The sequence below is a fragment of the Scardinius erythrophthalmus genome, assembly GCF_964197995.2.
Source record: "Scardinius erythrophthalmus genome assembly, chromosome: 6".
NCBI classification, from domain to species: Eukaryota; Metazoa; Chordata; class Actinopteri; order Cypriniformes; family Leuciscidae; genus Scardinius; species Scardinius erythrophthalmus.
The window spans coordinates 38,287,721-38,309,696 of NC_138226.1; the positions used below are offsets into that span (position 1 = coordinate 38,287,721).

Genomic DNA, 21,976 nt, shown 5'->3' on the forward strand with positions numbered 1-21,976 from the left:
TCATTAATGCAATTATCTAATCAACCAATCACATGGCAGTTGCTTCAATGCATTTAGGGGTGTGGTCCTGGTCAAGACAATCTCCTGAACTCCAAACTGAATGTCAGAATGGGAAAGAAAGGTGATTTAAGCAATTTTGAGCGTGGCATGGTTGTTGGTCTGAGTATTTCATAATCAGTATTTCATAATCTGCTCAGTTACTGGGATTTTCACGCACAACCATTTCTAGGGTTTACAAAGAATGGTGTGAAAAGGGAAAAACATCCAGTATGTGGCAGTCCTGTGGGCGAAAATGCCTTGTTGATGCTAGAGGTCAGAGGAGAATGGGCCGACTGATTCAAGCTGATAGAAGAGCAACTTTGACTGAAATAACCACTCGATACAACCGAGGTATGCAGCAAAGCATTTGTGAAGCCACAACACGCACAACCTTGAGGCGGATGGGCTACAACAGCAGAAGACCCCACCGGGTACCACGCATCTCCACTACAAATAGGAAAAAGAGGCTACAATTTGCACAAGCTCACCAAAATTGGACAGTTGAAGACTGGAAAAATGTTGCCTGGTCTGATGAGTCTCGATTTCTGTTGAGACATTCAGATGGTAGAGTCAGAATTTGGCGTAAACAGAATGAGAACATGGATCCATCATGCCTTGTTACCACTGTGCAGGCTGGTGGTGGTGGTGTAATGGTGTGGGGATGTTTTCTTGGCACACTTTAGGCCCCTTAGTGCCAATTGGGCATCGTTTAAATGCCATGGCCTACCTGAGCATTGTTTCTGACCATGTCCATCCCTTTATGACCACCATGTACCCATCCTCTGATGGCTACTTCCAGCAGGATAATGCACCATGTCACAAAGCTCGAATCATTTCAAATTGGTTTCTTGAACATGACAATGAGTTCACTGTACTAAAATGGCCCCCACAGTCACCAGATCTCAACCCAATAGAGCATCTTTGGGATGTGGTGGAATGGGAGCTTCGTGCCCTGGATGTGCATCCCACAAATCTCCATCAACTGCAAGATGCTATCCTATCAATATGGGCCAACATTTCTAAAGAATAAGGGTTTTAAAGATTTTAAATCGAAATCAATCGAAATTAATGCTCAATCTCGATTATCAAATCAAAAAATGGAATCGCCAATGCTGCCACGCCCCCATGTCACGGCAGCTCGGCTTGCCTGTAATAGGTAAAACTCCTTTTCTCGAGAATATTGAAGCCTTTATTTTAAAACGCATTGCAGCTGCACAGCGAGAGCATCATATCTCGTCTGAGCGAGCTGATTGTCTGTGCTGTGGCAACTGCACGAACCTATGGCGAGTTAGCAGTGGCGTACGGTCCAATGGGAGCGCATGGCGCCCTGCCAACCTCGAGCGCGCCAATTTGGACGTGGCTGGAGAGTATAATTCACAAAAAAACTAGTAACCAAGTAGCTTACGTTCCCTTACGAGAACGTTCTCTCGTACTGCGTTGCACACGCTGTGGGAACCCAATTTAAAACGCTGTGCTATTCGCCTGTGACTGCTCTGAGGAGTCCAGGGAGCCCCGGGACTATGATAGCCAGGTAATAGGTTATATTGTTTAAGTTTCCAATTGACTGAAAATATAAGTTATTGTTACATTATGTTGTTAATAAACATTTTAAATTTGACTTTCAATTTATTTTTTCAAAATCGAGAATCGAATCGAACCACGACTTTAGAATCGAAAATGTAATCGAATCGAGGATTTGGAGAATCGTGACACCTTTACTAAAGAATGCTTTCAGCACCTTGTTGAATCAATGCCACTTAGAATTAAGGCAGTTCTGAAGGCGAAAGGGGGTCAAACACAGTATTAGTATGGTGTTCCTAATAATCCTTTAGGTGAGTGTATGTCTGGTAAGTATATAGCTAGTTGGAAAACAGTTTAGCTTACCTGTTTCTGGCAACATTTGATGGTAGAATGGTAGAATCTTGAGGTAAATGTTTGTGTAGACAAATAGATCAAGTTAATCTGTTGTGTGATTGTGTGATTCACTCCTTTATAAAGTTTTGTTCAGACTGTACTGTTGACATCTGCTGTGATCATCTTCTCTGGATCTGCTGCCTCAATCTACTGCCAAATCACAGCTGCGCTGACACAACAGTGCCCCTTGTGGTGTGATATTCTTGTGGTATTTATTGATTATTATTTTTTAATGATCATGCTTTCACATAAATTGGATTATATTGCACATTTGCCCAAAATTACAATAGGTAAAGGAAGAAAATGGAAGCACTTTGGGGAAAAAAATCCGCTTTTACCACTTTTAAGAATATAGTGTTAAAATGGACAAAAAAACATTTTCTAAGCTGACAACCTGGCTAGAACACATGTTGAGGGGATAAATATTAATACTGGATAGGTTGTATACTTGTACCAAAAAGTGTCCGACAAAGTTTTAATATCAGTTTTGGCCCCCTGACTATATTTAGGGTTAGGAATCTGAATGAACACCTAAAGGATAAGTTTCAAAACCTTAAAGTCCCCCTGTGGAAAAAATCAAACTTTTAATATTGTTTATATGTCTATGTAGTGTTTTTAATATGCTTTAAGACAAACCATGTGTAAATTCATAAGTCACCACCATTGCTGAGTATTTTCTCCTTAAAACTGCAGTGAACCAAAGACAGTCTCAAAAACACGGTTTGAAATCGCTGGTGTTTCTGACGTCTCAAACTACCTTGTAATCAATCATGTCATTGTGCCGGAGGGCTTTAGCATATCAATAACAGCAAACTAAAAAGGGAGTCCTGAGAGATGCAAGGTTATCCCGGTATATTTTTCTGTTGATATGAAAAATCGGGTAGATTTAGCAATATAGTGGGTGTATGATGTATATTACGATGTTATGATGAACTATATGCTTGACTCCACTGACGTTCTGAGTTGTTCAAAGCATTTCTGATGATTGTTAAAAGGCAAACTGAGATGGCGAACGGGAACATAGTTTGTGTAACATTAGCAACACATTATTAGCTGTTTGATAACATACTCAAGAAAAAGGCTAATCATATTAATTATCGTTATGTGTAAGAGGTTGTGAAAAACGATACCATTGTGCAGTATTTACCTCAGTGAGTTGAGAAAGCGAGTGGATCTCTGAGCTGGTGTGAAGGAGTGGAGGCGGAGCTAATTAGCATATTCATAGAACCGCGTTTACTAAATGAGACAAGGTTGTAGAGTTACATACAAGCTATTTTAAGGCAAGAAGAAATATTTTATAATATTATTAAATATAATTTTGGTGATCAAATATGAGTTTTAAGGGATAAAAGTAATTACTACAGCGGGACTTTAAGACTTTCATTCATCTTCAGAACACAAATTAATATGTTTTACCATATTGATCTCTATGCACATGTGCTGATCAATGATTAAATGTGACTAAAAGCCTTAAATTAAATCTGTTCATCATATAAAGCAATAGTGTCTCCTCAGAAGTCTTGGAATAAACCACTCGGCTCATATGGATTATCATATCATCTTTATTAACTTTTTGAAGCTTGAAAATTGTGGTTGGACTTCCAAAGGATGGGCAAAAATGATGAGAGAATATTAAAAATGTCTTCATTCGTGTTCCAAAGATGAGCAAAAGTCTTATGGGTTTGGAACGACATGAGCGTGAGTAAATGATGACAGAATTTCCATTTTTGGATAAACTGTCCCTTTAGCCCTGAATAGTAAACGTTGGCATGTAACTTACTGTATGTGTGCTGTTAAGTGACTAGACTTATGATTTTCACCGGGAGGACAATAAAATCAATTAGACATATTGAAGGAGAGACTCTAGAGTTCATAATATTATAGACTTGGGTCAAAAAGAAACCATGCAGAATCTCTCCTTCTCCATTTTACAGAGGTTATGTTAATAACGGTGGTCATAATGATTATGTTATCCTGCAAAGGAAAAAAAACATTCTGACTCCAAGTCCAGGCTTCATCAGTTATGCAGTCAAAATGACATTATTCCGGGTGTTCCTGTTGGACTACAGGAATGTTATTAGATTTAATTAGCTGGAGCTCTTGGGCTTCATAAAAAGAAGGAAGAAAGACAGACAGACAGTTAAGAGAGATCAAAGCTCCATGAGCGCATATTGAATATACCTTCTCCTCTAGTGCTCCCTAAAGCTCCTGGGAAACTCACATCGCAGGTTTATTATCTATATATTTTGATGAAAGAAGACCATAATCTTATCAATAATAGGTGATTAAGCCTTTGAGAATACAAGTGATGCTAAATTAGACTCTGGTTGAGTAATTAGTGGTGAAATGGTACTTTGAAGGGGCGGAGTGAATCCGCTGAAAGTTTCTCAGCGCAGAGGAAATTCATGGTCCAAATTTACTTTTCCGAGGCTTAGGGAATCGCACTTCATTTTCCATAAACTTTTCGCTTTTTTGCGTTTTCTTTCAACCCATCCATCTCTTTCTCTCGTGGGCTGTGAGATGGTGGACATGTAGGTCATCTCTTTTACATAAACATCCCAGACAATTTCTCCACACTCAGAGGAGCCGCTCAAATGCAAGGCTTTTTTTTTTTCCTGTCGTCCTTTTGATCACAGAAGTGTCCTGATTATCCGTATTTTCCCCAGACTTACCCGACCAGTTCGCATGAAAAAGAAATACTCTGTGACCGTTCCGTTTGCATGTTCTTAGTCGTGCAAAGTCTAGAGCTCTTCCTGTCTGATCCATACTGACTTTGTAAAAATAACAGCTTCTATATGAAGAAATGGATTCAAATGGATCTCTTCTGGAAAACCTTCTCTGATGTCGTGAAGGAGAGCCTTTTTTTTGTAATTTCTACCAGAGACATAACAGCTGCCAGGAGCATAATTATGAAAGAGCACAGTTCAAGGAATCAAAGGCAGTTTTCTTTCTTAAACACAAAGGCTGAAATCTTCCTCTTCAGGGTAAATAAATACCCAGGATCAACCGCAAGCTTCAGATGTTTCGATGAGACTCGTTTATGAGATTCATGCCAGTTTATTTATAGGCAAGGTGTATTCAGAAGTATAACTGAAGGCCCCCAGACAATAACAACAAAGCTACAAAAGCCCCATATTTATAGTTTTATCAGAGAATCAGGTGACGCTTTACTTTTTTTTTTGTAGCAGAAAGATGCTATCGTAGTGAGATCTAGAAAGATAGTCTCACCATGCTCTTTTATCTGAGGTGAGTTATTTCTGCTCCACTAGTGAACGGAATTGCAAAAATAATGATTTGCTATGTTTAAAGGTGCATTAAGCAACTTTTCATGTTAAAAATACCCGTTTTTCTAACCCATACATGCTTAAACAATTTCCTGATGGGCTGAATGAGCCCTTCTATGATCTCTGCGATTGCCTCTATAATCCTGTACAGTAAAATAAATACGAGGGATTCGGGACGGAATCGACTGGGCGTGACGTCATGCGCGTTCACGCTCACCTGGCTATGTCTGGCAGGTTTGTGTATTCGCCGCCATTATCCGCATCAGCGAAGACAACTCAAGCGACTTTGGCAAAAGTAGAAGATGGATTCAAAGAGACCGGCTTCTAGTTCATCCCAAACCCCAACGCAAACTCCACGTAACCGCGTGCACAACTCTGGTTGCAGTTTCGCGTGTCGCCAGAAGGGGGCATAGTTCTGCAAAAACTCAGAGACTTGCGCAATGCACCTTTAAGTATGTGATACTTAATTTAGTGAATGGTGTCAAGTTAACATTTAACAAAATAAACTATAAAATATTTAATATATTTAGTTAAATGGGCAACGATTAATCACATTCAAAATAAAAGTTTGTGTTTACATAATATATGTGTGTGTACTGTATATAATTATTTTGTATATATAAATACACACACATGCATGTATATATTTAAGAAATATTTGCATGTATATACTGTATATATATAATTTAGATTAGCCTATATAAATATAAATATTTTATATATAAACAACACATTTTTCTTAAATATATACATGCATGTGTGTATATTATATATACAAAATAATTATACACAGTACACACACATATATTATGTAAACACAAACTTTTATTTTGAATGTGATTAATCCCGATTAATCGTTGCCCAGCACTATGATGTATGTTTAGGCAAAAACATGGAAACAAGTTAGCATTTTAGCTCTCCCTGTTACATTATCCTGAAGTCATTTTTTTTTTATATACTACAAAAAATACGTCATCACAGTCACACTTTATTTCAGGCATTTAACCAAAAACCGATTTAAAAATGTTAACTCAAGATATTTTCACGTTTTATTTAAAAATGCATAAAATACACCATCAGTAATACCCCGTTTGTGATTTTTTTAAAGCTTTTACTTGTCTTGAAATTACTATAAAGGTTGTCAGGATGTTAACCCAATAATCATGACATCGAACAGATAACCTCATCTACTCACTAGTCTGCTTATGTTTATAAACGCAGTCTTGCAAACTATTGTAACCAAACTTTCAGGGAAAATGTATGTTTTTTAAATAAAGATTGAAAGAGTTGTTGGAAGCTTCATGATGGTGACGTTGAAGTCATGTGACCGTGGTGTTGTTTTTTTATAGCCTACGTTTAGCTGTTTACTTCTGGTGATTGTGTTTAGGCTTCAAAATTATTAGAAGTTGTGTTCATTTGTGAAGATTATCATGATGAACAAAACATGTAAGAAACATGAACTTTTGGTCAAAGAGCTTATTAATAATCCAAAAGCCAATGGAAAAATTCTAGAGGGATTCAGGGTGATGCTAACTTCCAGGTTGGCTTACAAAATTGGCATCACTGCAGCACTCTATTTAATTATATATAAGTAAAATATTAGATTAAAATGAAAATATGCAAGCAATTTTTAAATGACACATATACACACCCTGGCCACATAGCTGAGTGTCTGTAGCCACCATGAGCAAAGATTACTTAATAGTGTTCACACTTAATACTGCAGCAGTTGACTGATTCTCCTAGTATTATCTACAGTAGACCTCCTTGAGTGCAGTGTGCTCTGGTTGTATTCTGCGAATTTTGGCAAATGTAGTAGTAAAAGTTGGTGGAAATGTTGCGTACTGTGCACAGCACACATACTTCATGTGATACTTCAGTGATATTCTGAACAGAGTCATTGTTTCCAAACTACCGCTTTCTGCAAGCAAACAGAGCAACGTTCAAACCTTATGACTTAATACCTACTTGCACATTAAACTTGTATTGAAGAAAGCATCAAAACAATTAGTGGTACATATTTCCCCAGTACAACTTACAATATGATCAGTCAAGTTGGGGATTGAGGTTTGTTTAACACTGTGCTTTTTTGACTGGTGTAATTTGCGTCTGATCATCTTGTTTTCTTGTAGGTATTACTATCTGGCCTTTCGTGCCCATCAGTTGCCAGAAGGCAGTAAAGAGAACGCCGTCATTATACTACAGAAAGCCAAGCTGGAACACTGGGTCCTGGGCAAGACTAAGGTAGAGTTTGTGATTTAAAAGTTACTACACACACAAAAAAAAAAAAAATCACTCAGAAATGACAAAGAATCTGCATGTAACACATTGAATTAAAAACATGATTAAACAAAACTTGTACAACTTTGAAAATTCCTTTTTTACAGTGTATGAGAGGTATTCCCCTTTTATTGTGCTCCTAACAATATATACCTAGAGCTGTGGATCAGGCAGGAAGAGCCCTAGACATTGTCCAACTAACTAAACAAGCTGTACACATGTCTGACTTTGTGTCTCATGGAAGGTTAAGTGAGATGTCTACTATAGATATATATGTAATGTAATTTACCTTTAATAGCACAGAAAACAAATCTAGCTTTCTCTTTTAGTGCATTGCCTGTCAGACCAATACTTCCAGGTCATGGTTTCTTTCTTCACATTCTTGTGTCCCCTTTTATCCCGAACCCATTGATTGTGATTATATTCGGACAGACACATGAAGGTAGAGTGTTCATTGTGAGGTATAAGTATGCTTCCCTGCATCTGAATAGATGTGTGTATGTGTGTTTGCAGGTGTTTCTGAAGTACTATCACGTGGAGCAGCTCAATCTGATGTTGCGGGAAGTGATCGCTCGAGTGGTGTTGATTCAGGCCTACACCAAGGGCTGGCTGGGGGCTCGGCGGTACCGCAGAGAAAGACAGAAACGAAACCACGGGGCAATTATCATTCAGTCAGGTTCTTATAAATCAAACTCATTACAAAATAACATGATGACAGATGTATGTGCAGGGCTCCGCAGTAAGAAAACATTGGTTGCATTTTCAAGGACAATATAATTGCAATATAAGTTGCATTTATAATTTAATTACATACACTACCTTTCAAAAGTTTGGGGCGGTACAATTTGTATGTTTTTCAAAGAAGTCACTTATGATTGTATCACAGAAGACTCGGGATGCACAGCGGGGTTCATGTGCAGAGGATTTATTGGGCAAATACAAGGACAGGGTCGTAAGATATGTAAGGGTTCAATCCAGCAAGACAGTCCAACCAGGCATACAAAGTCCAGACAAAAGGCAAATAAAGGGGTAAACACAGGAGAAGCAAGGTCATGCACAAAAAACAGCAGTGGAAACAACATTCAGTAATGCACTAGAAAGATACACAATTTTTCAAGGTACAATAGTAAGTACAGGTTCTTGAATTTGGTGGCTGATGAGGTTACAAGGTACAGGTGGGACAGAGGTTCAGAAATTTGGGAAATTGTTCCCTTTTTGACATTTCTGGCATTTTGGCTGCGTGAGATTCTCCAGTTTTGTTGCTGCCGGAGTATCCGAAGTATGCCAGAGTATGTTAAAGGGACACACACAAAAACGGGGCAAATTTGACAAGTTATAATAAATTATCTGTGGGGAATTTTGAGCTGAAACTTCAGACACATTCTGGGGACAGCAGAGACTTATATTACATCTTGTGAAAAGGGGCATAATAAGTCCCCTTTAATGCTGATTAAAAGTAGTAATTTCTTTAAAAATCTTCGAACTTTTGAACACTAGCGCATGTCATATGATAAATGAATGTTCAATGGATCAAAAACATTACTATAAATATTCTACAATGTTACTAAAAATTACTTTTCATATACTGTATATGACTCCTTATCCAGGGAAAATATTGTAAGTAAATATCTAAACTACTTGTTGAACTAGGTCAACAGAAAGACATCTCTGATTTGTATTACATTGCTGTGGCCGCTAGAAATTGTTTACCAGTAACTAATTTTCTGTGTTTTATTCCCCTCATCTGTCTCTGTTCAGCCTGGAGGGGTCACATGGCTCGTCAGAATCTGAAGCTGATAAAGAAAGAGCGCGAACAGGCTGCTGTGCAGATCCAGTCAGGTACATACCTCTGTTCAACCCAATACAATTCATGTCACAAAGTTGTGGAAATATTTCCTGGAGAATTTCTACTCTATACTTTTTTTTTCTCTAAACTTCAGGGTAGTCTGATTTATTGGAATGAAAAGTAACACTCATTTGTAAACCTATTTGCATATTAGCTGCACACAATGTAAAAGTGCAAAATAAAGTAAAATAGAAATGATGAAAATCAAACTAGAATAACACTACAAAATAAATAAATAAAATTACATTCTTTAGTCATTAATATAGTCATATTTGGCGACCCTAATATATCTATACTTATCCACACATTAAAACCACTGACTTGTGAAGTGTTACAGTGGCTCCTGTCAAGGGTGGGATATATTAGACAGCAAGCGAACAGTCATTTCTTAAAATTCACGTGTTGGAAGCAGTAAGAAAGGGCAAGGATTTGTCCAAAACTCTCCCAAACGGCAGGATTTGTCGGTTGTTCCCGGTGTGCAGTGGTTAGTACCTACCAAAAGTGGTGCAAGGAAGGACAACCAGTGAAACCAGCGTCAGGGTCATTGGCGCCCAAGGTTCATTCATCATCTATGGGATGTGCTGGACCAACAAATCCAATCCATGGATGCCACAACTTGCAATTTGCAGGAATTAAAGGATCTAATGTCTTGGTGCCAGATACCACAGGACACGTTCAGAGGTCTTGTTGTTTTAGCTGCACGAGGGGTACCTATACGATATTAGGCAGGTGGTTTTAATATTGTGGCTGATCAGTGTATATATCTGTATATTTGTCAGATATCAGTAATACAGGGTGATCTTTCAACACAAGTGAATCATTTCTGAATCTGTTCAGTTAATGCAGCTTTACAAAGAGGCTATTATTAATGGATGAGACAGTTTAAAAGTTATTACTGTGAACACTGTCACGTTACGTGTTAGACAAAGCTCATGGAGACGAGGGCGATGGAGCCCTCCTACGATCCTGTAGGAGGGCGTGGGGCTAACAAATAACAAAAAGTCCAGGGCACAAAAACAGTCCATGGAGGAGTGGATGGTGGGAGAAGCCGGTGGGGAGCAAGGAGCAGGAGGAGCCAGATGAAATGCCAGAGACCAGCCAGGACGAGGCCTCAGGGCGGAGTCGAAGGCGGGAGGAGCCATGGTGGAGTCGACCTTGTGGCAGACGACACCCTAGGGACGATCAAGGTGTGATGACCCTGATGGAGCTGATGAGTCGATGAGCACACGTGCAGCCGATGGTCCTGGAAACCGAAGAGAAGCCGCAGTGACGAGCATCCAAGGTGGAGCCTGAAATACTGAGGGCAGAGGCAGAGGCTGAGCCGGTGGGACTGAGGCGGAGCCGGGGGGAGGGCGGAGCCAGAAGGAGCTGTAGGTGTAGGCAGGCCGACGGCTGACCAAGGTGGAGCTGGAAGGACAAGGGAGCCCGGAGAAGCCGGATGGCCGATGATTTCTGGTGGAGCTGAGGGAGGGAGGGAGGAGCCAAGGTGGAGCCGAAGTGTCGACAGACCGAGGTGGAAGAGGGGGCACAGAGGCTGGAGGCAGACACAGGGGATCCTCCAGGCTAGGTGGAGCTGGTGGCCTGAAGACACTGGGCAGGTCTTCAACACATATGGGAGCTGCAGAGGGGTTGAAGGACAGCAGCAGAGGCAGGGCTGAGTAACTGGCTGATTGAGGAGGCGGGAGAGGCAGGCTGGGTGGGCTTTCTGGAGAGACAGTGGGTGCTGGAGATACTGGGAACTCTGGAGATACAGGGGGCGTTGGAGAGACAGGGGGCACTGGAGGTACTGGGAACTCTGGTGATACAGGGGGCGCTGGAGATACAGGGGGACTGGGAATAATTTCTCCAGAAAAGTCCATTAAATTGTCCTCAAAAATGTCTTTCAGTTCCTCATAATATATGCCTGAGGCCACTGACATCTCATCCATAGCAGTAGTGATGTGAACGGTGCTCTCCTCCCAGCCCTCGAGTTTCACAAGAACTCCCTCTGCGACGCACGATGTTGCCGGCTCACGCACCTGGTCAGACTCCGTTTGTGGTCCGGGCTCTGTGGCGATGACACTCTCCGTCCTTATCCTCGGTACGGGCTCGTCTATCGCGGCAGGCTGGTCTCTACGGTCTGCAGTGGGCACGTGCAACTTCTCCGTCGCGTCACTCGCTGGTGGTGGATGGCTGGTCTCTGGCGGTGATGGAGTGGGGCTGGTGGTGATGTCATCCTCAGCGGGGCCGATGGTGTATACCGAGCCGCAATTCACCAACACCCACTCCACATACTCGGCGAAATTTTCCCGAGGTTCCACACTGGGCAGGCGTGCCTTCGTCTCCGCGTTGAGGCTTGTAAGGAAAAAGACGCTCAGCAATCTGTCAGGGAAGGAGGTAAGGCACGCCAGGTCGAGGAATGCGCAGGTGTGAGACTCGAGGGAAAGCTTCTCCTGCTCCAAGCAGAGCAGTTGGACAGCCGGTGAGTCCATTCTTTTACTCACTTTGAGGGTTCGTTATTCTGTCACGTTACGTGTAGGACAGAGCTCATGGAGACGAGGAATACATAGAAATAACATTTAATAACCAAACTCTCAGGGGAAACACCAAACGCTTACATTGACAATAATGGACAAAGACTGAAGGAGAACACAAGGTATAGATACACAGGTACTAACAAGGTAACTAATGAGGTGATTGACAATGCACAGGTGATAGACATGACTAATTAGAACAATCATTGAACACTAGGAAACAGGACTGAACCAAAAACACAATGAAAGGGGGAAACACAGATCATACATGTAACAAACACAGTGGAGCTCTCTTTGTTAATAAATAATAATAATAATTCATTACATTTATATAGCGCTTTTCTCGACACTCAAAGCGCTTTACATAGAAGGGGGGAATCTCCTCAACCACCACCAATGTGCAGCATCCACCTGGATGATGCGACGGCAGCCATATTGCGCCAGAACGCCCACCACACACCAGCTTACTGGTGGAGAGGAGACAGTGGTGAAGCCAATCAGTATATATGGGGAGGATTAGGAGGCCATGATGGACAGAGGCCACTGGGCAAATTTGGCCAGGATGCCGGGGTTACACCCCTACTCTTTCGAAAGACATCCTGGGATTTTTAATGACCACAGAGAGTCAGGACCTCGGTTTAACGTCTCATCCGAAGGACGGACGTTAGTTCATAATAGCACAGCAACAAAAGCATTACCAGTTTAATTATATAGAGAGGGTGTAAAATGGTCATACCAAACTAAGTAGTGATTGATTTTGACTTAAACTAAACTATTATTTTATGTTATTAAACATGTATTTAAAATTATACAAAAAGTATGAAATGACCCTTTTGGGGCCATTTAGATTGTTTTTTATCCTTTTGTATACATGCAAGGATGCATTATTAAAAAGTGACAGTAAAAACATTTATAATGTGGCAAAAGTACTGTTGCTTTTAACTGTCTATTCATCAAATAATCATGAAAAAAAGATTAAGCAGCACAACTGTTTTTAACAGTAATAAAAATAATAATAATAAATGTGTTTTGAGCTAAAAAATCAACATATTAAAATTATTTAATGAAAGATCATGTGACAGAAAATACAAATAAATTGTAGCAGTTTTTCCACAATATTTCTAGTCTTTCAAAAACATTTAAAAAAATCTTAAAAAAGTGAATTTGCGTGTTTGGAAAAAAATAAGAGAGAAAAATAAGTAGCAGCAGTAGTAAACATGTAAATAAGTTTAGTGAATGAGAAAAGAGCTTAGACAGCTCCTTCTTTCTGTCTTTCCAGATCTTTCCAACTCAACCTCCAATCATAATTTTCAGCATTTTCACAAAGTACCTTTTTTGATCTCAACAAACAATCCCATGAAACAGAGCTGCTAAATTAATAATGTGTGGAGCCAGCGTCTCTTTTGAAAGTTTGGGTCACAGCATTGGGTCCCCATGATTCAGTAGAAAGCTGCATTTTCTCTTTGCTTTCATCTGTTTCCCAGTGTGTGTGTGTAAGAGAGAGAGAGAGAGAGAGAGAGAGATGGGGGGTGTTGGGGGTTCCCTGCCACTTCCTCTCTCACATTCCCGGCCCATTACAGACTCTCACATACCAGAAACAAGATGGCTTTTTATACTGTCACCCTTTTCATCTGAAATGTAAATGAATTCTTCCTCGGTGTGGCCTGACGGAGATCAAAGCGGGCGTATTAACCTTCTCGGGGTGCGTTTCCATCGCCACTCTCTCTCGTCTTCTGAGGCAGGGGTCCAGGGGGAGGAAGGAGAGGGAGGAGTGATGCTATTGTTCTCCTCTCCTCTTCTGGAGTACTTCAGTTCCCCTTTTTGGCAGACGTCTCTCTCTCTCTCTCTCTCTCTCTCTCTCTCTCTCTCGCTCGCTCGCTCTGTGCTCACAGTATGTCCACTGGTGCAGGTGGCTCAGTGTACGGCACATGTTCAGAGCTGTGTAGAGGTCTGTGTATCCACTTTGAGGTGGGCCACATTAGCATTTCTAAAATAAACACTCGTCTTTCAAACGTTCGAGATCCATATGCAGAGAATATGCTGAGCACAGTATGCAGAATGAAAAAAAGGCTTTCAGTGGGGGAACGTTTTCTATACATAGGATATCCATACACTATGGGAAAAAAACTGTATTTGTTACCTTAAAGAGCTATTTTTTTTTTTACCCATAAAATAGAGTTTTGTTGGTATAAATTTAAGTTGATTCAGCCATACAATTTTTTTTTTTTTTGATAACACTTTATTTTATAGTGTCCCTGTTACACATCTTACATGTACTTACTGTAGTAACATGGTATTACTAATATAGTAAACAATTATGCATAATTACAATCAACTAACCCTAAACCAAACCCTAATCGTAATTATATAGTAGTATATATACTTTATATATGGTAGTGGTAGTATATTGTAGTAGTAATTATAAAGTAAATGGGTAACACTTTAATTTAATGTGTCCTTGTTACACATTACATGTATTTACTATACTATAAATTTTGCATAATTACATGCAACTAACCATCAACCAAACCCTAATCCTAACCCTAAATTTATCGTAAGTACATGTAGTTAATACACAGACCTTAAATATATAATTACACTGTAAAATAAAGTGTAACCAGTAGATGTGGTTAAGTAATATTACTCAGTATTTATTTGTATAATTTTACTGTAACAAGGGCACCCTAAAATAAGTTTAAGTTTAACCAATCGCTTGACTAGTAAATGAGCTAGACACCTAAAATTGAGGTTTTAGGTAAAATGTAGAAATTTAAATGTTACCTTTTTTTCAGTGTAGGGAAGTTTCTGTGACAATTCTGTTCTGAGTTTCAAGCTGAATTTATTAAATGGTAATATTAAAAATAGTATGATTAACACTACTTAAAACCTTTGTACAATGCAGAAAATGCATTATATCTCTTTTCTCTCTAAATAATTGTAACCAAAGTTAAAATGATTTATAATATTAGCAGGTTCCTTAATTGCTACAGCCAAAATTGGTTATGTGTCGTGTTCTATTGCATTATACTTTCTAAGGGTGTGTTCAATGAATAGATAAGTATTATAATGTATTACAACTGTGGTTATAATTATTGATGAGACCATACATTACAAGACATAATTAATGCATTAAAATACTAATGCATTATATATAAAGGCTTTATAAATTATTGCCATTCTATGAAGCCTGTTTATAATGCATTATAAGGGTATTTTAAGACATTATAATGTATGCATAATAATTAAAGCTTGTTTCCGCCACTGAATAAAAAATAAAAAAGGTAATTACGATTTTTAGTCAAGAACTGTGATATAAATTTGCAATTCTGAGGGGAAAAAAAGTCAGAATTGCAAGATAAAAAGTCGCAGTTATCTTTTAAATAGTTTTATTCAATGGCGGAAACAAGCTTCCATACAAAATAGCTTATATAATAATTTCTTTAAATAAAACTATGTTGTATCATCTCACAAATAATCGTAACTACATTATATAATACTTATCTATTTGTGGTTATAACTTTTAATATTTATAACATGATGAACACCATGTTATATCCATTTAAGTTATAATGGAGTAGTTCTAATGCATTATACAGTAAGTCTTATATCATTTTTCGTTTTTTATTTAAAATCTGCACAGTGTCTCACAGCATCATATGAATGGTTAGGAGAGGTTGTTCATATATGAGTGTTTCCAGTGAGGCCAATGTTAATTTCAGCGTGAGCTAGTTTTAAGTTAACTGGTAACTCATTTACTTCTGAAACAATGCAGTATAGTTTTGTTGATATACAATAAAAGATTCAAAGCAAATGTGTCATATAATTATATATGATAACTTATGGATGTTTAAAGCAACACTTAAAGGGATAGTTTACCCAAAAATGAAATAATTTACTCACCCTCAAGTTGTTCCAAACCTGTATGAATTTCTTTCGTCTGTTGAACACAAAAGAAGATATTTTGAAAAATGTTGGTAAATAAACAGTTGATGGACCCCATTGACTTTCATAGTATGAAAAGACTAAATACAATAAAGGTCAATGTTGTCCCATCAGCACATGTCAGACGGTACAGTCCCACACTGTGTGTGAGTATGAGTTCACATGGTTGTGTTCGCACCCTCTGCTCTGATTAAAGCATACTTTTTGTGAGTTTTTTAATTGGGCGTCTCGTTGAAAGTGGAATAAATGACTACTTTAGCATTTTAGAGCAGCTGCTTTCATCTGTTCTGAGATTTACACACATTTGTGTGTGTGTGTGTGTGATAAAGTACTAATTACTCACTCAGAGCTCATTGTGTTTTTTATCCTAAACATTCACTTAGTGCCTGATCAAAGGAATCAATTAATCTGAATGTATGTAACAGAATCAAAATCAAAGCTGCTTGAATGCAAGTAATTAACTTTTATATTACATTTGATACAACCAAGCAATATACGCTATTAGTCATACTAATTTAGGACATTTTTTTTTTTAAATTAATGGGGTTTTTAAACATTATTGCTCAAACTTAGTAGTGATTTGAACAAACCAACTCTATGTATTTATCTTGCTTATACCATTTGCACTACAGATTCCTTAAATATGTGTGCTGTTATTTTTCTAAGTGATCCGACTTATGCTTTTCCCCTACTGTATAAACAATAATACTAGAAAATTGGTTTCTGATATTATGTTATTTTATTCATTGTTTGGCAATTATATGTTACAGCGTACAGAGGCTACAGAGTCAGGAAAGACTACAAACAGAGTCGACAAACAGGGTAAGTGAGGGTGTGTACATTGTATTTGTTTCCTTTGTATGTTATCATAGTATATTTTTTGCATGTTTTTGTGTTTAGGGATCTGTTTGCTCTATACAGTAGGTTCCCATAGATGGAAGCATTGTATTCATTCACATTCCAACTAGTGAGGGACAATCCACACGCACACACACACACACACACACACACACACACAGTTTCTCACAGAATGTTGCGGTGTTAAAAAATAAACTGATGATCAGTGTTATTGAATGCAAGTACATGTACAACAGAATTCTGAATAGTCAAACTATCAATAGTCATCATCTCATTATAAAAAATAATTCAAAAGTTTTTTTTTTATTATTATTAACTTTGGATTTTGATTTGCCAAAAAAAAAAAAACATGCACAAAAAACACGGATTTAATTATTATCATTACTTTTCTTTTTTTTTTTTTTCTTCTGTGTTGTTGTTGTGGTTTGTGACACGACACAAAATGGGATGGAAGCTTGTTTTTTTTATTTAAAAAGGTAATTGTGACTTCTTATCTCACAGTTCTGACTTTTGCGAGTTTGCATCTCTCAATTCTGACTTTTGCGAGTTTGAGTTTCAGAATTGCTTTATATAAAGTTGCAATTGTGAGTTATAAAGTCAGAATTGCAAGATATATACTCGCAATTGTGAGCAAAGTTTATTTCTCGCAATTGTGTTTATATCCTGCAATTGGGAGTTTATATCTCGCAATTCTGACTTTATATCAAGCAATTCTGAAACTCAAACTCGCAAAAGTCAGAATTGAGAGATGCAAGCTCGCAATTCCGAGAAATAAAGTCAGAAATAAACTCGTAATTGTGAGATTAAAAATCACAATTATCTTTTAAAATTTTTTATTCTTGTCTGGAAACAAGCTTCCATAAATTAGACTCAACCATGCAACTGTGCACTTTTTTTCTGTTGAGTTTTGTGTTGTTTTGTGTTGTTTTGTATTTTGTTTTTGGTTTAAATTTTTATTTCATTTTTTACAAGACATAAAGTGCACTCTACCATGCATTGCCCATATAAGCACCACAGTTATTGTTTTGTGTGTGTGTGTGTGTATGTGTGTGTGTGGGTGTGTTGTGGTTTGTGCGGTTTTGTTTTTTCAGACATGACACAAACTGCACTCAACATTGTATTGCCCACATTAGCACAACAGTTCAAGTGTCAAAGCAAGTGCACTAACCACTCCATAGCTTTGACAATATTATTATTATTATTATTTTTTTGTCAAAGACGCTTTTTAGCTTGATCTCAGTTAAAATGAGATGTGCTCTACGTACTACAGCACACAGATTTTTATAATTTTTTCAGACTTGTGTAGCACAAAGACAGCTGACAATCATATCGTAATAACTTGTTTTTTAAAAAAAAATCCAAAGTTTTCATCCACCCTCCCAGTGTTTTGGGTGGGTGTGTATATATATATGTGTGTGTGTGTGTGTGTGTGTGTGTGTGTGTGTGTGTGTGTGTGTGTGTGTGTGTGTGTGTGTGTGTGTGTGTGTGTGTGTGTGTGTGTGTGTGTGTGTGTGTGTGTGTGTGTGTGTGTGTGTGTGTGTGTGTGTGTGTATGTGTGTATCCTCCAGCCAGTTGGCCTATCAGAGGGGATTCTCAATGCTTGTTTATATCAGAAGTCTCAGTGGTGAAACTTCAAACCTCACACTTTGCTATTCTGTTTCATCAGAGCTGGAGAGGAACGTTATAGATTTATTTTGACATCAACTGGCCCAATTTTCCCTTGTAAAGTTCATAAACTTACCTACATGCTCATTAGCTGACAGGAATGTTATCACGCCGTTCGAGCACCAGCTGACGTCAGTGTGTGTGTGTGTGTCTGTGCAGTTAAATCATACATGTTCCAATGCACATCAGAGTTATTGCAATAAATAGTTATGTCACAGATGGTGCCTCGGAGAAACATGATGATGATGTCATTGATGTTTTCACATGTACTCAGAAGATCATCTATTTATGAAGTTATGAAACTATTCACACAAGGGATTTTTCTTTTCCAATTCATCATCAATTCATCTTTGGGTCACATGTCTGGAACAACTGCAACTGCATTCATCAACAAATTTTGTGATGTTAATGCACTGATCGCTGTTGGACATGAGAGTTATCTGTACGTTTTATTTGAGCATCAACTTTATATCAGGTGTTATGTCCTAAAAGTCCTTAGAGAGAACAAATATACACAAATAATTTGCTTAATTTTTTTGACAAACTATTAAAAAAATAACTGGGATAATTGGTCTTACAATGTTTCAGGTCATTTTGAGATTTCTCACTTTTGATTACAGGCTTTTTTACTTTATTTTGGAAAATTTCAGCACATTATTAAGATCTCTTTTGAAACCCTAGTGGAGACATATGTGAAATTTACTTCTGGGTCTTTTCTCAGAGGAATTATCTCAGAAAGTAGACGAAATGGGACATGTTGTTTTAAATTACTCCTCATGTAACTTCAAGCCTGAATTATATCTGCGGATATGTTGAAGAACGTTGGGGTACAAACAACATTGGACCGAATAAAATCCAGTTAAAAGCAGTAAAAGTTGCAATCTTTTGTTTTTATGTCCGGATAGTTTTATTCGTTTTGATGATATATTTGGATGTGCTTCAGGGTGCTTTGCCGCTCAAACACAGTGTCTACACTGGACGCGACAAAGTTACCGTTGCAAATCCATTTGTCCTTCCAATGAGAAGTATGGCAAGTGCTTGGAATACGTCACAAGTAGAACGAGGCATCAGTTTACTGTTGTGGATTTGTCATGTTGTGCCGCATCCAGTGTAGACAACATCACTGGTTATAATGGGTTCTATTGTCTTTTGTCGCTTCGGGTGTGGTGGGTGCAGGCGGACGGGAGTGGCATTACTATAATGAAGGAAAGTTAATTTAGATTAAGAATAACTAATGGGGTGATAACTTCTTGTTATAAGTGCAATCATTCCAAATCTCTCTCTTTCTTGCCGCCCTAGTTCACCTATAGACACGCGTCGTCAGAACACCGGACCTGCCTGGTGCAGTACGGTTTGTGTCAAGCCATTCGTTAGGCTGGTTGTTTGATGAGAAAGAGATGAAATATAGTTGCAATAAACACTTTAGGAATCCGTACAACAGAAACAGCATATAACTATTGTTCTTTGAGGAACTGAGGAACAGCTGATGACGGCACGGTTTAATCTGGTTTTTAAACTGAAAGAGGCGTTTCATTCCCGTCCACATGGACAGATTGAATATTCAAGCTGTTTATTCATTTTCAACCCCTAAATGAAAAGTCAAGCCAAATTCTTGTTGGTTTGAGTTCTTTTGGTAAATAAAAATTCACAGTTTTTTTTTTTTTTACCACTTTCATTATAAAAATTTTAAAATGTAAAAAACGATGAACGAATGATTTATGGGTAATAAGCGCACTCTCAATATTGTAACCAACCTAACGGCCCATGTAAGACGTGTAGTCCTTTGGACCACACAGGGACAGAGAGGACAGTATTTTCCATGGGAATAGGTCACTTCAGCCAGTCTTTTTGACCTTTTCTCTCACAGCTGTGCAGACCAGAATTAACACTGGAGAAGCGCTCTTTCTCCTGGATAGGAGGAAGAACACCACAGAGACCACATCCTGCCCTAAGGGAGGTTAATATATGGAGAATACATCACATGGACTTACCTACTGGGAAGTAGCCTACCACACATGGAAAGAGGTCCCTGTGGTAGGTCCTACCTGAAAAAGGAGGAACTACTACAAATGCAGCGATTGGCTGCACAGACAGAGCTCGGCCTATAGGGAAGAAACGGGTTTAACGTTAGGGAAACTGTATCGTGGACAATACATCATATGGGATTACCATCAATGAATCGCTACATATGGAGCACCTATCTCAAGTATACAGGCTGACCTGAAAAGGGCATATATCACGAGTTCACCGAATTCAACTGTCAAGGTGCTGAGAGAAAACTCACGTCCAGGGTTCGCCAGTACAGGGAACTCACATGGACAAAAAAAGCGCACATTATCACCTCGGGGATGGGAAGGTGCTGTGTGCAAGCAGTACACCTGACCTGTTGTCCATAACTTACCTGTTCGTACCCAATAGCAAACGGGATAAAACTGTCTCAACCTGGAGATTATAAAATCTCTGGAAGGTAGTGGGTGTTGCCCAGCCTGCTGCTCTACAGATGTCTGTTAGAGAGGTGCCGTTTGCTAGAGCCCAGGAGGATGCAATATTTCTCGTGAAGTGTGCACACAATCCTAAGGGATACGCCATGCTTTGGGCCTGGTATGCCAAGGCAATTGTATCCACAATCCTCTGTTTTGAGACAACCTTCCCCTTCTGCTGTCCCCCAAAACAGACAAAGAGTTGCTCCGAGCTTCTGAAGCTCTGTGTATGGTTCAAGTAAACATGCAGGGCACATACTGGACACAGCTACAACAAGGCTGAGTCTGCCTCATCCCGCATTTATTCTCCTGGCACCTCTGAGGAACCTGATTATCAGGTCGTGCTTCCCTAAAGATTAACCATCCACTGCATCATGATGTGCCTCTATGGCAGCCACATACCCTTGCAAGGTGGAAGGAGACACAGCTGGTCCTCCAACCTCTCCTGCAGGAAGAAAAGCACTGACCCGACTGCACATCTCTGTTGGTCTTTCCCTCGGGAAGCACACCAGTTAGCAAGAACACTCTTTAGGCCCGCCTCGTAAAGGGGGGTTTTAGCCTGAGTGATGGTGTCTATCACTCTAGTCCTCTGCGTCTCATCCAGGGGCCAGACATGGAGGTTTCAGAGGTATGGGCGCGGGTGCCAGATTGTGCCCCGTCCCTGAGAAAGAAGGTACTTGCTCAGGGTGAGAGCCAGAGAAGGGCTGTCGCAAGGAGCATGAGCTCCGAAAACCAAGTCTGGGTGGACTAATATGGCGTAACAATCAAGACACCTCGTCGAAGTGACTGACAGATAGGGAACTTTAAGTTTTTCATTTTGGTTCATTCAAAATGTCTGAGTTTACATTGACTTTTGCAGAATGCCTTGGCGAATCTGAGCACATTGAGGCATTGTTGATATCTCTTCTGAAACATTAGATATTTAAAGTCCCCCTGTAGTCAATAATTGTATCCATTAAAACTCGTCTTTGATCACAAAAATGACAAATTGAAAAGTTTTTTCTTGCTTGAATGTAACTCTACACCCTTGCCTCATTTAGTATACGCGGTTCTATGAATATGTAAATGAGCCCCGCCTCCACTCACACCAGCTCAGAGATCCACTCGTTGACGATCACACGTTGATCTGATTGGTTACAAGGTAGTTTGTGACGT

The 21,976-nt window shown here is 39.1% G+C and overlaps 1 protein-coding gene across 1 annotated transcript in view; it reads left to right on the forward strand.

Annotated features, from left to right (window-relative positions):
* Positions 1 to 21,976, forward strand: part of myo3b (myosin IIIB) — a 154,554-nt gene that overhangs the window by 87,852 nt on the left and 44,726 nt on the right. The window contains exons 24-27 of the mRNA XM_081369161.1: positions 7,370 to 7,481; positions 8,031 to 8,193; positions 9,276 to 9,356; positions 16,589 to 16,640. Coding sequence (XP_081225287.1) covers positions 7,370 to 7,481; positions 8,031 to 8,193; positions 9,276 to 9,356; positions 16,589 to 16,640 — 408 coding nt within the window. The remainder of the gene's footprint in view (positions 1 to 7,369; positions 7,482 to 8,030; positions 8,194 to 9,275; positions 9,357 to 16,588; positions 16,641 to 21,976) is intronic.